We start from the raw sequence: 14971 nt of genomic DNA, 5'->3' as shown, positions 1-14971 counted from the left end.
TGTCTTCGTGTTGACGGACTGTCTTCGTGTTGACGGACTGTCTTTGTGTTGACGGACTGTCTTTGTGTTGACGGACGGACTGTCTTCGTGTTGACGGACTGTCTTTGTGTTGACGGACTGTCTTTGTGTTGAACGGACTGTCTTTGTGTTGACAGACTGTCTTCATGTTGACGGACTGTCTTCATGTTGACGGACTGTCTTCATGTTGACGGACTGTCTTCGTGTTGACGGACTGTCTTCGTGTTGACGGACTGTCTTCGTGTTGACGGACTGTCTTCGTGTTGACTGACTGTCTTTGTGTTGACGGACTGTCTTTGTGTTGACGGACTGTCTTTGTGTTGATGGACTGTCTTCATGTTGACGGACTGTCTTCGGTTGACGGACTGTCTTCGTGTTGACGGCTGTCTTCATGTTACGGACTGTCTTCCGTGTGACGGACTGTCTTCGTGTTGACGGACTGTCTTCGTGTTGACGGACTGTCTTCGTGTTGACGGATGTCTTTCTGTTGACGGACTGTCTTTGGTTGATGGACTGTCTTGTGTTGACGGACTGTCTTCGTGTTGACGGACTGTCTTTGTGTTGATGGACTGTCTTTGTGTTGACGGACTGTCTTCATGTTGACGGACTGTCTTCGTGTTGACGGACTGTCTTTGTCAGGGTTAGAAATTAACATTTTTTTCAAGGGCTTTTTTGCCCCCCTTAATTGCTTTTCGGGGGCTTTTTTTTGTATTTCGGGGGCACTGAATTTTTTATGATGAAAATTAACATAAGGATTATAAAACATTGTTGACACTTTTTTTTACAGTCTTCGTCCCTATGTTTGATAATGTAATGTTAATGTCTCCATATATAGGGCTCTACGCTAACCTTTTTCCCAAGGAGCACATGTGCTCCTAAATAAAATGTTAATAAATAAAATCTAAATAAAAATTTAGGAGCACACAAAGAAATTTAGGAGCACAGTGAAAATTGTTCAAGTAACACAGAGTTTATTAACTATTTATCTCATGCATTATTATACTGTGCGTGTGCACACTATGAATTGAAAATGGGGGACCCTGATGTAAACAAGACGAAAGTCTTTCTCTGGTCTGCATCCCCTTAACTTGTGTGTATTGAGCTGTACTGTATTGTACCCATTCTGCAATCTGTTAATAAAGTTTTCAATCAATCAAAGGCAAAGGATATCGGTTGTCAAGCTGCTTTTGTATGTTGTAGTGTTGTTATGATACCAACATTTTGACTTTGATACAGATAGGAAAGGTAATGGAATATATTATTAGATGACAGAACATTGAAAATTCTTTATACAATTATTTAATTCATTATGAAATAGAAATTCCGTTTTTGGGTGGAACGTTTGTTGCAAGGAGGGAGGAGGCGGGGACCGCTGCGTGTTACACACAACACGGAGAAATGGTCTAGCTGCTTCGGTGCGTCGTTAACGTTAACGTCGGAAGAAATTCCCCACTAAGCCCTAAATTCAGAGCAGAGCAGTATCCTAATGACTTTTATGCTTCAGTCGATAAGGTGTTTTGCGAATTCTGTCAACATACCGTGGGGACTGGACCCGCAAAAACACGTGCGAATATCACTTCAAAAGCCATGTCAGCCGGATTCCTCTCTTTCTCCTCGTCTATCTTTTGCTCAAAATAAAAATGAATGGGCTTCATGGCTGGCTGATTTTTTTGCGTTGTCTGATTCTGAATGTATAACTTGCCTAAGCCGGTACCGTGACTTTGTTTTCGGGCGCTACTGTGATTGGACGTTTATGCGCCTTGTGTAATGTGGGACTATTATAACAGCGGAGCTGTTTTGTAATCGTCACTCGTCTCGAGTAAATGATTTTTCCGGGTGGTGCACACACACATATTATTAGGGCCAAATACAAGGGAAATGCTCGCACTGTAGATCATATATATAATTATATATATAATTAGTAAACTGTCGGGGGCATTTTCTGCCCCCCTTAACTGATATTCGGGGGCATTTTGTCCATTTTCAAGGGCATTTTGCCCCGAGCCCCCGTTAATTTCGAACCCTGGTCTTTGTGTTGATGGACTGTCTTTGTGTTGACGGACTGTCTTCGTGTTGACGGACTGTCTTCGTGTTGACGGACTGTCTTCGTGTTGACGGACTGTCTTCGTGTTGACGGACTGTCTTCGTGTTGACGGACTGTCTTCGTGTTGACGGACTGTCTTTGTGTTGACGGACTGTCTTTGTGTTGATGGACTGTCTTCATGTTGACGGACTGTCTTCTCTTTAAAGAATAACGCCTCCATTCACTTGTAAACGCTCCTGTCCTTGGTTTGTTTTTGAGTTGTTCCAACGTGTGAGGTGTGACAAACAATAAAATCTGCCTTTCCATTAAAAACCCAAACACCACAGCCTTTAGCAGCCCACGGCTGGCAGAACCACATCCCCAAACATTCCCAGGGGGGCCTGAGTATGTGTGTGTTGTTGGAGGGGAGGGGGGGGGGGGGGGGCATGCTGGCCCTCCCGTGGGGACAGGCGTGTGTTTGGACAGGGTCTCCCTCTCTGAGGATTTGGCCCCAGGACTGTGGCCAGTAAAAGACAACATCACATGCTAGGCTGGCCACTATAAAAACACTAACGAGCTAACAGCCTGTCACCATATTTATATGGGGGAATGGTACCTTTTTAGGTACCATGGTATTACTATGGTATTACTATACCCATACATGGTATTACTATGGTATTACTATACCCATATACATGGTATTACTATGGTATTACTATACCCATACATGGTAATACTATGGTATTACTATACCCATATACATGGTATTACTATGGTATTACTATACCCATACATGCAGGGTACAAAATAGTTACACGCCCAGCGCCACTGGCTTGTAGATTTATTCTTTGGCGATTAGAATTTAAGGTCTGCCCGCCACCTGGCGGCTAACAAAATACACTGCATCTACCGCTTCTCCTCCGCTCCAATCCACACCCTCCAGGCCGCTCACAGTGGTTTAACACTGATGTAATATACATGTAGTACAATGCCAAAGCAACAGATGGCGATGTACAAACATGAAGGCCATTTTCAACCAATGAGAAGGGTGAACTTGTGATATCCTGTTCAGGCTTTGTCACTCACATCCTGTTTTGACGCCAATGTTGTTGTCGTTAGCCTACATGCTACCGTTAATGGCAGCGACCATAGCATTGTGGCTAGGCTAGCTATCATCGCTTAATAGAGCTAGTGAATGGATAAACAACGTTATTTAACATTGCAGAATGGGTACAATTACAATGCGGCTCAATACAAACAATTGTTAAGGGGCCCAGGGGGTGTAGACTGTTGTAGTTTGAGCTAATTTACACCATGCTCCAAAAAAAAAAAAAAAATCTGCCGAGCGATGTGACGCGGGGAGCGGGGAGCGCTCGATTCAAGGTGAGCGGTGAGCGAGCGGAGAGCGACTTGGGGGCGGGGTCAACATGAGCGATTAGCGGAGCAATTCGTTTCCTTATATCGCTTCCTCCAGGGTTCCAACTTGTGTTGACAAAATGCAACCCTGTTCAGCTACGGGGAATCAGCGCTCTCTCTCTAGACTAGAAAGGTGCACTCAGTAGAGCACAGATGTCCGCCAGGGCGGCAGCCACACATAATAATAATAATAATAATAATAATAATAATAATAATAATAATAATAATAATAATAATAATAATAATAATAATAATAATAATAATAATAATAATAATAATAATAATAATAATAATAATAATAATAATAATAATAATAATAATAATAATAATAATAATAATAGATTGTATTTGTAATGCACTTTTTGTTCACTGGGATCCCAAAGTGCTACACTACATGGTTAAAACAGTTAAAAAAATTGAAATAAAATGTGTGTCCCGACCCCACTTCTATGTTTCAATAAATTATTTGCATTTAAAACTATTAACACTGACTCATTCCTTCAGTCCACTCAAAATGATGCTAATATTCCTTATGTTGTTTATGATATTAATTGAAAATAGCATATGAGAGTATTATATGTAATAATAACACATGGCGATATACTAAAAAGCTATTTATAATTTTTGGCTAGTAAAAAATCTGCCCGGCTGGTACTTTTAAAAATCTACCAGCCAAATGGCTGGTAAGTCAAAAAGTTAAGTTTGTTCCCTGCATACATGGTATTAATATGGGATCCCCATTAGGAGCAACATTGGAAGTGTTGACAAAAAGAGAATTTAATAATTGAATTTGTTGTTAGAGAAAAAGATTCAAGTTTCAAGTTTCAAGTTTCTTTAATAGTTGTCATACAGAAGTACAGAATACTTTTATACAAAATGCTTCTTACTGTTACGCTCCAGAGACTGTGCTAGACAAGATAAGTATGAAATAGAATAAAGTAGCATGTAAAAAGAAGTAAAAATAGAGGTCCCAGTGTTCAGTATAGACATATGTACAATGTTCGATGCAGACTAGAAGTAACTGAGTTACCATACAATATACAATATACTATGCAATATACTAATATACAATACTATATAGTGCAAAGCAGAAATGGGATGAGGTACAATTTAGGTACAATTTACAGTAAGGTGTACGGGTTGTAGTGCAAATCCTTTACCAATAAATATAAAGTGTGTTTAGGTGATCTAAAGTGTGGAGAGTGGGTGCTGCAGTGTGTTGTTTGTTTAAAGTGAGTGTGTGCGTGTGGATGTGTGTGCTGTGTGCATTTGATGGTTGTTGCATAGTGTTTATTGTTCGTTGAGCAGCCTGATGGCCTGGGGATAGAAGCTTGAAACATGTCGCTGCCGCTCTTTCATTAGCTCAGTGCACTAATCTCTCTATTTAAAGCAACACAAAGACAGTCCGTCAACACAAAGACAGTCCGTCAACACGAAGACAGTCCATCAACACGAAGACAGTCCATCAACACAAAGACAGTCCGTCAACACGAAGACAGTCCGTCAACACAAAGACAGTCCGTCAACATGAAGACAGTCCGTCAACACAAAGACAGTCCATCAACACAAAGACAGTCCGTCAACACGAAGACAGTCCGTCAACACGAAGACAGTCAGTCAACACGAAGACAGTCCGTCAACACAAAGACAACACAAAGACAGTCCGTCAACACAAAGACAGTCCGTCAACACAAAGACAGTCCGTCAACACGAAGACAGTCCGTCAACATGAAGACAGTCCGTCCGTCAACACAAAGACAGTCCGTCAACACGAAGACAGGCCGTCAACACAAAGACAGTCCGTCAACACAAAGACAGTCCATCAACACAAAGACAGTCCGTCAACACGAAGACAGTCCGTCAACACAAAGACAGTCCGTCAACATGAAGACAGTCCGTCCGTCAACACGAAGACAGTCCGTCAACACAAAGACAGTCCGTCAACACGAAGACAGTCCGTCAACACGAAGACAGTCCGTCAACACGAAGACAGTCCGTCAACACGAAGACAGTCCGTCAACACGAAGACAGTCCGTCAACACAAAGACAGTCCGTCAACACAAAGACAGTCCATCAACACAAAGACAGGCCGTCAACACAAAGACAGTCCGTCAACACAAAGACAGTCCGTCAACACAAAGACAGTCCGTCAACACAAAGACAGTCCATCAACACGAAGACAGTCCATCAACACAAAGACAGTCCGTCAACATGAAGACAGTCCGTCAACACGAAGACAGTCCGTCAACACGAAGACAGTCCGTCAACACGAAGACAGTCCGTCAACACGAAGACAGTCCGTCAACACAAAGACAGTCCGTCAACATGAAGACAGTCCGTCAACACGAAGACAGTCCGTCAACACGAAGACAGTCCGTCAACACGAAGACAGTCCATCAACACGAAGACAGTCCGTCAACACGAAGACAGTCCGTCAACACAAAGACAGACCGTTAACACAAAGACAGTCCGTCAACACAAAGACAGTCCATCAACACGAAGACAGTCCATCAACACAAAGACAGTCCGTCAACACATTTCAGACCCTACGACCTGTGGAAGGGAGCACATTTCAGACCCTACGACCTGTGGAAGGGAGCACATTTCAGACCCTATGACCTGTGGAAGGGAGGCCATGATAGACACATTTTCTCTGTCCAGGTTTTGGAGAGAAATGGTCAAAGTACATTTTCTATTGTGCAAGACATACAGAAATTTGAAATTGCGTTCCCCCATTCACATGGTGTATATAACAAAAATATATAGACAATATAAACACAAAGTATACAGGGCGGCTACGTGGCGTAGTGGGCAAGGCGCTCGCCACGAATGCGGAGACATTGCTTTCAGTTTAGCTGGTCGTTCATACTAATACACATTGGCCTTATTAGGGGGTGGGAAACTGATGGGTGGGGATCGGGCGTTGTGGACAGCGACTCCTACAGGTCGGTTGGTGCGCCTTGCGCAGTAGAATCAGGAAGTGTCGGGGCCAGCGTGAGCCTCCCACGCGTTACTCCTCGCCACTGAGAGATCGAGCTGCGCAGGTGAAAAGATGCGACTGCTGTTACCTCAATTACCGGAGGGGACTTGTGCTATGTATGACTTAGTCCACATTGCAGCCGGCTTGTGGGAGGCAAGAAACAGCGTTCGTGACAGGGGAGGGTTGAATTGGATGATACGAAATTGGGATGGGGGAAAATATAGAAAATGGGAGAAAAAGTGGATAAAAAAATAAAAATAAACACAAAGTATACATATAGGGCACAATATACAACACACAATATACAGTGTGAGATATGTACAATATAAACAGTAATTCAAATGAGCTAAAATTAGCTTAGTGTAAATATTTTCTAGCAGCAGTAGTACCTAGTAAAATAAAGTGGCAGTGAGTGAAGTAAAGTGGCAGTGTGTGTCTGTGGGATGGTGTGTGTGTGTGTGTGTTCCTAGTCCAGAGTCTGTGGGGGCAGAGTAAGAGGGGGGAGCTTGGATAGAGTTCAGCTTCCTGACAGCCTGATGGATGAAGCTGTCTTTCAGTATGCAAATGGTTAACCGTATGTAGTGTGGTAGTGAAAGGTTAACCTTCTGTAGTGTGGTAGTGAAAGGGTTAAGAAGACAGCTATACCAGTAGTGTTTCTCCTATTAGAACACTTTACATAGATCTAGGCTAGATCCACAAAGAATGGATTGCACAGTGCTAGTTGCACCCTTACTTACAATTCATTATGAATTGAAAATGGGGGACCCTGATGTAAAATGTTCATTCAATCAATCACCACGCAGATTGATTGATTGAATGAAAATGTTATTAACAGATTGCAGAATGGGTACAATACAGTACGGCTCAATACACACAATTGTTAAGGGGATGCAGACCAGAGAAAGACTTTCATCTTGTTTACATCAGGGTCCCCCATTTTCAATTCATCATGAATTGTAAGTAAGGGTGCAACTAGCACTGTGCAATCCATTCTTTGTGGATCTAGCCCTCTAGACTCTAGAGAGTCTCCAGTTGGAACTATTTTACAACCAATCAGACGACTGCCGGACTTTAGATGAACTAAAGCTTGGGTGGGTGATTACATCTACATGGTGTCATCATGTGAGCAGTCAGAAGACACATACAGCAGCAGGACAACACGTGTAGTTTGTTTACAAGAGTAGCTAACACTGAAAGCTCCCATTTACATTATTGACAAGCTATTAGCAAGTTAGACAGACAAGTTATGACATTTTGTGTGTGTGTGTGTGCGTGAGTGTATTTGTGTGTGTGTGTGAGTGTATTTGTGTGTGTGTATTTGTGTCTCTGTGTGTGTGAGTGTGTGCGTGTCTGTGCGTGCGTGCACCTAAAGGTATGAGTGCCTGTGACATATCTATGTCAGAATCCTCAGTCTGTGTGTGTGTGTGTGTGTGAAATATTGTGCACTATGCACACTGCACAAGTGTGTGTGTGTGTGTGTGTGTGTGTGTGTGTGTGTGTGTGTGTGTGTGTGTGTGTGTGTGTGTGTGTGTGTGTGTGTGTGTGCGTGCGTGTGTGTGTGCGTGTGTGTGTGTGTGTGTGTGTGTGTGTGTGTGTGTGCGTGTGTGTGTGTGTGCGGGTGTGTGTGTGTGCGTGTGCGTGCGTGTGTGTGTGTGTGTGTGGCCCCTGTGTCCAGCCTCACGTATCCTCAGGGGACAGACACCCTTCAAGTCATCTCATTGTAAATGTGTGAATACATCCATCCCTGTGAGTGACCTGCTGCTATCTCTATCTCTCCCTCTCTCTCTCCCCCTTTCTCTCTCTGCCCCCCTGCTCTCTCTCTTTCTCTCCTATGGGAACTTTCTCTGGGGGGAGGGGGGGGGCTGCATTTATGATTCAAACACAACTTGTGAGAAACATCATAGGGTTACCCCCCCCTCTCTCTCTCTCTCTCTCTCTCTCTCTCTCTCTCTCTCTCTCTATCTCTCTCTCTCTCTCTCTCTCTCTCTCTCTCTCTCTCTCTCTCTCTCTCCCCATCCTCTCTTCAAGCAACTAAATGTTTTTACGGCCTAAAAACACATTGTCTGAGGAGAAGAACGTGCTGCTGCATAGTTTCTCATGGTAATGTTGTCATGTTGTAAAAACAGCGGCGCAGGACGCAGCCTTTTTTCATGGGCTCCTTTCAGAGAGAAATGGCTAGTTTGTCCTACTGGGAAAAGGCTGTGGTTCCCATGCAGTCGATTTATTAGTTACACAATGGGACGGCTCTCGGTAGTCTAAATAGTTTCGCTTCCTTTTGTGAACTCTCTTTCATCTGCCCTGCTTCAATATCCCTGACAGGTGAGAATACTGTTGTCAGGATTTCCCTTCACATCTCCCGCTTATGGAACCCACTGTGCAAAGGATTCACTTTCGAAACAACAACATCAAAATGTTTGTCTTTGTAATGAGGGGTTGTTATGAGATGGGCTGATGCATACTGAACATGGTTGCAGTTACTATAGTCAAACTGTTGTGTCTGACTTGTTTGTCCTTGTAGAGAACAGTGTCTCATCGTCCTCTTCTCTCTCTCCAGATGTCGAGACGGATACGTAGGGAGCAGGTGCCAGTTCCGCGACCCGTGCCTCCCCTCGCCGTGCGCGCACGGGGGCTCGTGCCGCGTGATGACCCGGGGGAGCACGGTGGACTTCAGCTGCACCTGCAGACTGGGCTACTCTGACCGCCGGTGTCTGACGGCTGTGGACGGCGCCTGCCTCAGCTCGCCCTGCCGCAACGGAGGCACCTGTGAGCCGGAGAACCTGCGGGGGTACAGGTGCCGCTGCCCCCCGGGGTGGTCAGGTAGGAGGCTCACCCTGTTCTGATTTGAGCTGGAGGCGAGGTGGGGTTAGGGTTATGATTATGGTTAGGTGCTCAGGTGATTTGAGCTGGAGGTGAGGTGGGGTTATGGTTATGGTTAGGTGCTCAGGTGATTTGAGCTGGAGGCGAGGTGGGGTTATGGTTAGGGTTATGGTTAGGTTCTCAGGTGATTTGAGCTGGAGGTAAGGTGGGGTTATGGTTAGGGTTATGGTTAGGTGCTCAGGTGATTTGAGCTGGAGGCGAGGTGGGGTTATGATTAGGTGCTCAGGTGATTTGAGCTGGAGGTGAGGTGGGGTTAGGGTTATGGTTAGGTGCTCAGGTGATTTGAGCTGGAGGCGAGGTGGGGTTATGGTTAGGGTTATGGTTAGGTGCTCAGGTGATTTGAGCTGGAGGCGAGGTGGGGTTATGGTTAGGGTTATGGTTAGGTTCTCAGGTGATTTGAGCTGGAGGCGAGGTGGGGTTAGGGTTATGATTATGGTTAGGTGCTCAGGTGATTTGAGCTGGAGGTGAGGTGGGGTTATGGTTATGGTTAGGTGCTCAGGTGATTTGAGCTGGAGGCGAGGTGGGGTTATGGTTAGGGTTATGGTTAGGTTCTCAGGTGATTTGAGCTGGAGGTAAGGTGGGGTTATGGTTAGGGTTATGGTTAGGTGCTCAGGTGATTTGAGCTGGAGGCGAGGTGGGGTTATGATTAGGTGCTCAGGTGATTTGAGCTGGAGGTGAGGTGGGGTTAGGGTTATGGTTAGGTGCTCAGGTGATTTGAGCTGGAGGCGAGGTGGGGTTATGGTTAGGGTTATGGTTAGGTGCTCAGGTGATTTGAGCTGGAGGCGAGGTGGGGTTATGGTTAGGGTTATGGTTAGGTTCTCAGGTGATTTGAGCTGGAGGCAAGGTGGGGTTATGGTTAGGTTAGGTGCTCAGGTGATTTGAGCTGGAGGCGAGGTGGGAACATACACAGTCACGCAGTGGAAAGAACTGTGTACATGCAAGACAGTATTAACGTGTGATTGTTTCAGTTTGGGAATATGTATTTGTGGTTAGCCTTTATGATATTGAGGCAGGCATATATTGTGATAAACATGTGTTTGAAACATGCTTTTGATGATTGCAATATTGATGTTTTCCCACATTGCCACGCAGCCCTACCCTGTGTCATCAACACTACCCCTCTCTGACCACAGGGAAGCTGTGCCAACAGGCTGACCCCTGTGCCTCCAACCCGTGTGCCAACGCTGGCCAGTGCGTGGCCTTCGAGTCCAACTACATCTGCACCTGCACGCCTGCCTTCTACGGCCAGACCTGCAAGCAAGATGTCAACGAGTGCGCCCACAGCCCCTCGCCCTGCAAGAACGGCGGCATGTGCATCAACGAGGTTGGCACATACCGGTGCCAGTGCCCACAGGAGTACACGGGCAAGCACTGTGAGACCCGCTACATGCCGTGCAACCCTTCCCCGTGCCACAACGGGGGCACCTGCATCCAGAAGGGAGAGACGAGCTATGAGTGCTCCTGTGTGCCAGGTAGGACACCCCGCTGTGGTCGTCTAGCGGCGTAGCTCCGGGGTCGAAGCCCCGAGGAACCTCCTTACGCTGCTCGCCCAGTACCCTCACCTGGCTCTCTGCTGCTGCTGCTGTGTGGATAACTAGAGGATATTTATATAGAAATCCACATTAGAAGCCAAATCAATGGACCATTTGCTGGTTCTTGTTTAGCAGGAGTAGAAGGCAGAACTCTGATGAGGTCTCGGTATGTTAAGCCAAGGTGAGAGAATCATATGGCCCATTAGCCAAGGTGTGAAGCAATGGATCTCTAATGGTCGTGATCAGGGGTGCAGTGCTCATGCCACACGGTACCACGCCGTTCCACCTCCTTTCTGAGCAGAAGCACGCGCGTGCACACAAAAATGCGTTCACAACTTTCACTCGACTCGTCGTGCCGTGCGCCAAGTACCGGTACTCAGCTGGCTACTTGTCTTTGCATAACAATAGCATAACAAAGAATGAGAAGAGCAAAACCAAAATATAAGCCCTGTACCAATTGGTGGGGGGTTTGCTTGAGCTGTGGAACCTCTCACTATGTGACAAATGGTCCAGACTGGAAGGATGAGACATTTCTTAAGTTGTGCTTCAGAAGGAAACTGTCCTTCTGTAAACTGTAAGTTACATTGTTAATTTAGTTTGTATTTACTTTTCTAGTTTAAGTTAATTCAATTAAAGAAATTGTAACTACAACATTGTTTGTTTTTCAACCATATTCTGTTGACAATATAATTTCTTTATATATTGAAGGCTACATCCTGCTACCTTTTTCAGATTCTCTATTTCAAGGCAATATTTACAAAAACTAAACTAAAACTAGTAATTTCCTATAGGCTACAAACATGTTTCCTACTATTTATGCATAATAATCATTCTAATCATAATGCTGGTCGGAGCTGTTCTGTGCGCACGCGAGGGAACATTTATGCGCATGCGCGCGGGAGTGACATCATTAAAACACAGTGCAACCACTTATGAAATCACCACTGCACCACTGGTCGTGATGATGGATAACACAGCTGCAGTGTGCTGCTGACTCATTATGAATTGAACATGGGGGACCCTGATGTAAACAAGACGAAAGTCTTTCTCTGGTCTGCATCCCCTTAACAATTGTGTGTATTGAGCTGTACTGTACCCATTCTGCAATCTGTTAATTAAAGTTATCAATCAATCAATCAATCAATCAATCAATCAATCAATCAATCAATCAATCAATCAATCAATCAAGACTGTCCAGGCTGGTCTGTCTCAGCCTCTGGCTAAGGGATGATGTCATTCCAGGTAGTGTGTTTATTGTGTGTGTGCTGCTGTGTGAACTGGTGAGCAGGAAGGAAGGCCTTGGGCCTTATCGTAAGGAAATGGTCAAAAGGACAACATCCTTTTCACAAAGCGGAGTGAAGTGAAGCGAAGCGTTCTTGGGGCTTTAAACCGGGCTATTCTAGTTATAAACCCTACACTCTATACCCTACACCAGGGATCGGCAATAGGCGGCCCGCGGGCCGACATTGGCCCGCCAGCAATAATTTCTGGCCCGTCAGATTATTTTGAGAATATGATATTTATTTTACGCGCAGGAAATATTCACTCGGGACGCCAGGGTGTCTTTTATTGTGAAGCTGTATCTATCTACCGGTAGTCATCAATAGCACTATAGCCAATTGAAATGCTAGAAATGGTCACGTGGACTGGGAGAACCAATGGAATAGTCCCTAACGAACTTTCACTTCCGCGTTCGAGATGGAGCGAGTAACAAAATGTGTTAAAAAACAAAACAAACATCTTTGGATAGGGAAATGCAACAGGGAAATATAACGCTTCTTTTAATAAACAGGAGCCATACTTAAAATACGGGTTTATTGCAACAGGTCGGTGATTCTTGCGTGCCGAGCCGACGTCCTCTCTGCATAATATGTGGCGACAACAACAACGATAATAATAATAATCAGGAATGATAGGAACAAACATGGAGGTGGTGTCTGTATGTACATACACAAGGACACCAAATTCATCAACAGAAATGACCTGAATCATAAATCAATTGAAACTGTATGGGTGGAAATCCTATTCGAAAGGGCGAAATCCCTACAGTCTACAGGCCGCCAGATCATAGTGGCTTTTATGATACACTGGATGGGTGTTTAGCTGGAGTTGAGGATGTAGACAAAATTCTTATTGGAGACTGGAACACGGATATGCAACGAAAAGATGCACCCGTCTTCAAGGCCTTCAGTAGGTTTTGTGATCTGCATGGCCTCAGCCAGCTAATCACCCAACCCACACGTGTATGTGAATCAACTCAGACTACCATTGACCTCATTCTGACCTCCGACAAGTCCAAGATCTCAAATAAAGGGGTTATAGCATGTGGGTTAAGTGATCATTATATGATATTCTGTACCCGAAAAAAACTAAAACAAAAGGCTGGCTGCCACAAAACAGTCACATCTAGAGACCTCAAAACCTACTCTAGCGAGGCCTTCAACCTTGAACTGGAGAGTCTGGACTGGTCAGATGAACTCAATGGTACACTGGTTGACGAAACATGGCTTGGTTTCAAAACCAAATTCTCAGCAATACTAAACGACATGGCCCCCCTAAGAACCACCAGGGTAAAAAATCGCGCTGAGCCGTGGATGCACTCCGAAATACTGGCCGCTATGAAAACCAGAGACAAAAAATGCTCTGAGTTTCGTAAAAGTCAGTCAAAGCGTACTAAAAGCACGAGCAGTGAACTCCAAGCCCACGTGACTGAACTCAAACTAGAAAGAAACAGACTAAGAAACGAGGTAAACTCCATGATCAAAACTGCAAAAAAGAATTTCATCAATGACAAAACTGAGGAAAACAAAAACAAACCACGTGAACTTTGGAAATTACTCAATAATCAACTAGGATGCAGTAAAAAACTTAAAACCAGATTCTCAAACATAAACATAAAAACGGACAACACGCTCATCACAGACAAGCTGGATGTAGCCAATTACTTAAACATTTTCTTCACAAACATAGCCACAACACTGGTAAACAAACTACCCTCCCACTCAGGGCTTTATGGGGTAGAACACATAGTAGCTTACTACAAAAACCTAGGGGTCCGCAAGGACGACTTCAAGCTGGAAATGGTAACAACAGATGAGGTACTCAATAAACTGAGCGCCCTCCAACCTAACAAGGCCACTGGCCATGACAACATCCCCTCCAAATTCCTCAGAGACTCAGCAGCCGCCATCACACCAATCATCACACACATAATAAACCTCTCCATAAAACAGGGACACGTCCCCAAGGACTTCAAAATTGCGAGGGTGACCCCTCTGCACAAAAAGGGCAGCAAATTAGACCCAGGCAACTACCGCCCTGTTTCTATTCTCACCTCCATCTCGAAAGTCATGGAAAAAATTGTCTACGAACAGGTCGAAAAGTACCTAGCGGAAAAAAATCTAATCTACGAATTCCAATCTGGCTTCAGAACATCCCACTCCACTGACACATGCCTTCTCTATTTGAATGACCACATCAAACAAGAGGTGGACGCAGGCAAATACTGCGGCATGGTCATGCTGGACCTACAAAAGGCCTTTGACACGGTCAATCACTCCATTCTGATTGACAAGCTAAAAGCAATTGGTTTTGATAGTCTATCAGTGAGCTGGATGCAATCCTACCTTGAGGGGAGGGAACAGATGGTGGAGGTAAACGGTACCCTATCCCCCCCCCTCACAGTGAGCTGTGGTGTTCCACAAGGAAGCATACTAGGACCGCTACTGTTCCTAATTTATGCAAATGACATGTCGTCAGCTTGTGACTGCAACTTGTTCCTGTTTGCGGACGACTCAGCCCTGCTGGTCTCTGACAAGAACAAGTTACAGGTTGAAAAAACCCTCAGCTCGGAACTAGGCAGAATCTGCATATGGCTCGCTGATAACAAACTATCATTACACATGGGCAAAACAGAGTCCATTCTCTTCGGTTCAAATAACAAACTCAGCAAGACCGACGGCTTCTCAGTTACAGTGGGTGACAATATTGTCACAAGGAAAGATGAAATTACCTACCTGGGTTCCATCCTAGAGGCTAATCTCTCCTGTGACAAAATGGCATCCAATGTAATAAAAAAAGTCAACCAACGAACTCGATTCTTGTACCGGATCTCCTCTCTGGTAA

General features: G+C 44.8%; 1 protein-coding gene across 1 annotated transcript in view; it reads left to right on the top strand.

Moving 5' to 3' along the window:
• notch1b (notch receptor 1b) overlaps positions 1 to 14971 on the top strand; it is a 97456-nt gene that overhangs the window by 19638 nt on the left and 62847 nt on the right. The window contains 2 exon segments of the mRNA XM_084308106.1: positions 8992 to 9254; positions 10448 to 10786. Coding sequence (XP_084164232.1) covers positions 8992 to 9254; positions 10448 to 10786 — 602 coding nt within the window.

This window comes from Notolepis coatsorum, assembly GCF_963971535.1.
Source record: "Notolepis coatsorum genome assembly, chromosome: 2".
Taxonomy (NCBI): Eukaryota; Metazoa; Chordata; class Actinopteri; order Aulopiformes; family Paralepididae; genus Notolepis; species Notolepis coatsorum.
The sequence above is the reverse complement of the archived record's forward strand: the minus strand, read 5'-3'. Positions and strand labels throughout refer to the sequence as shown.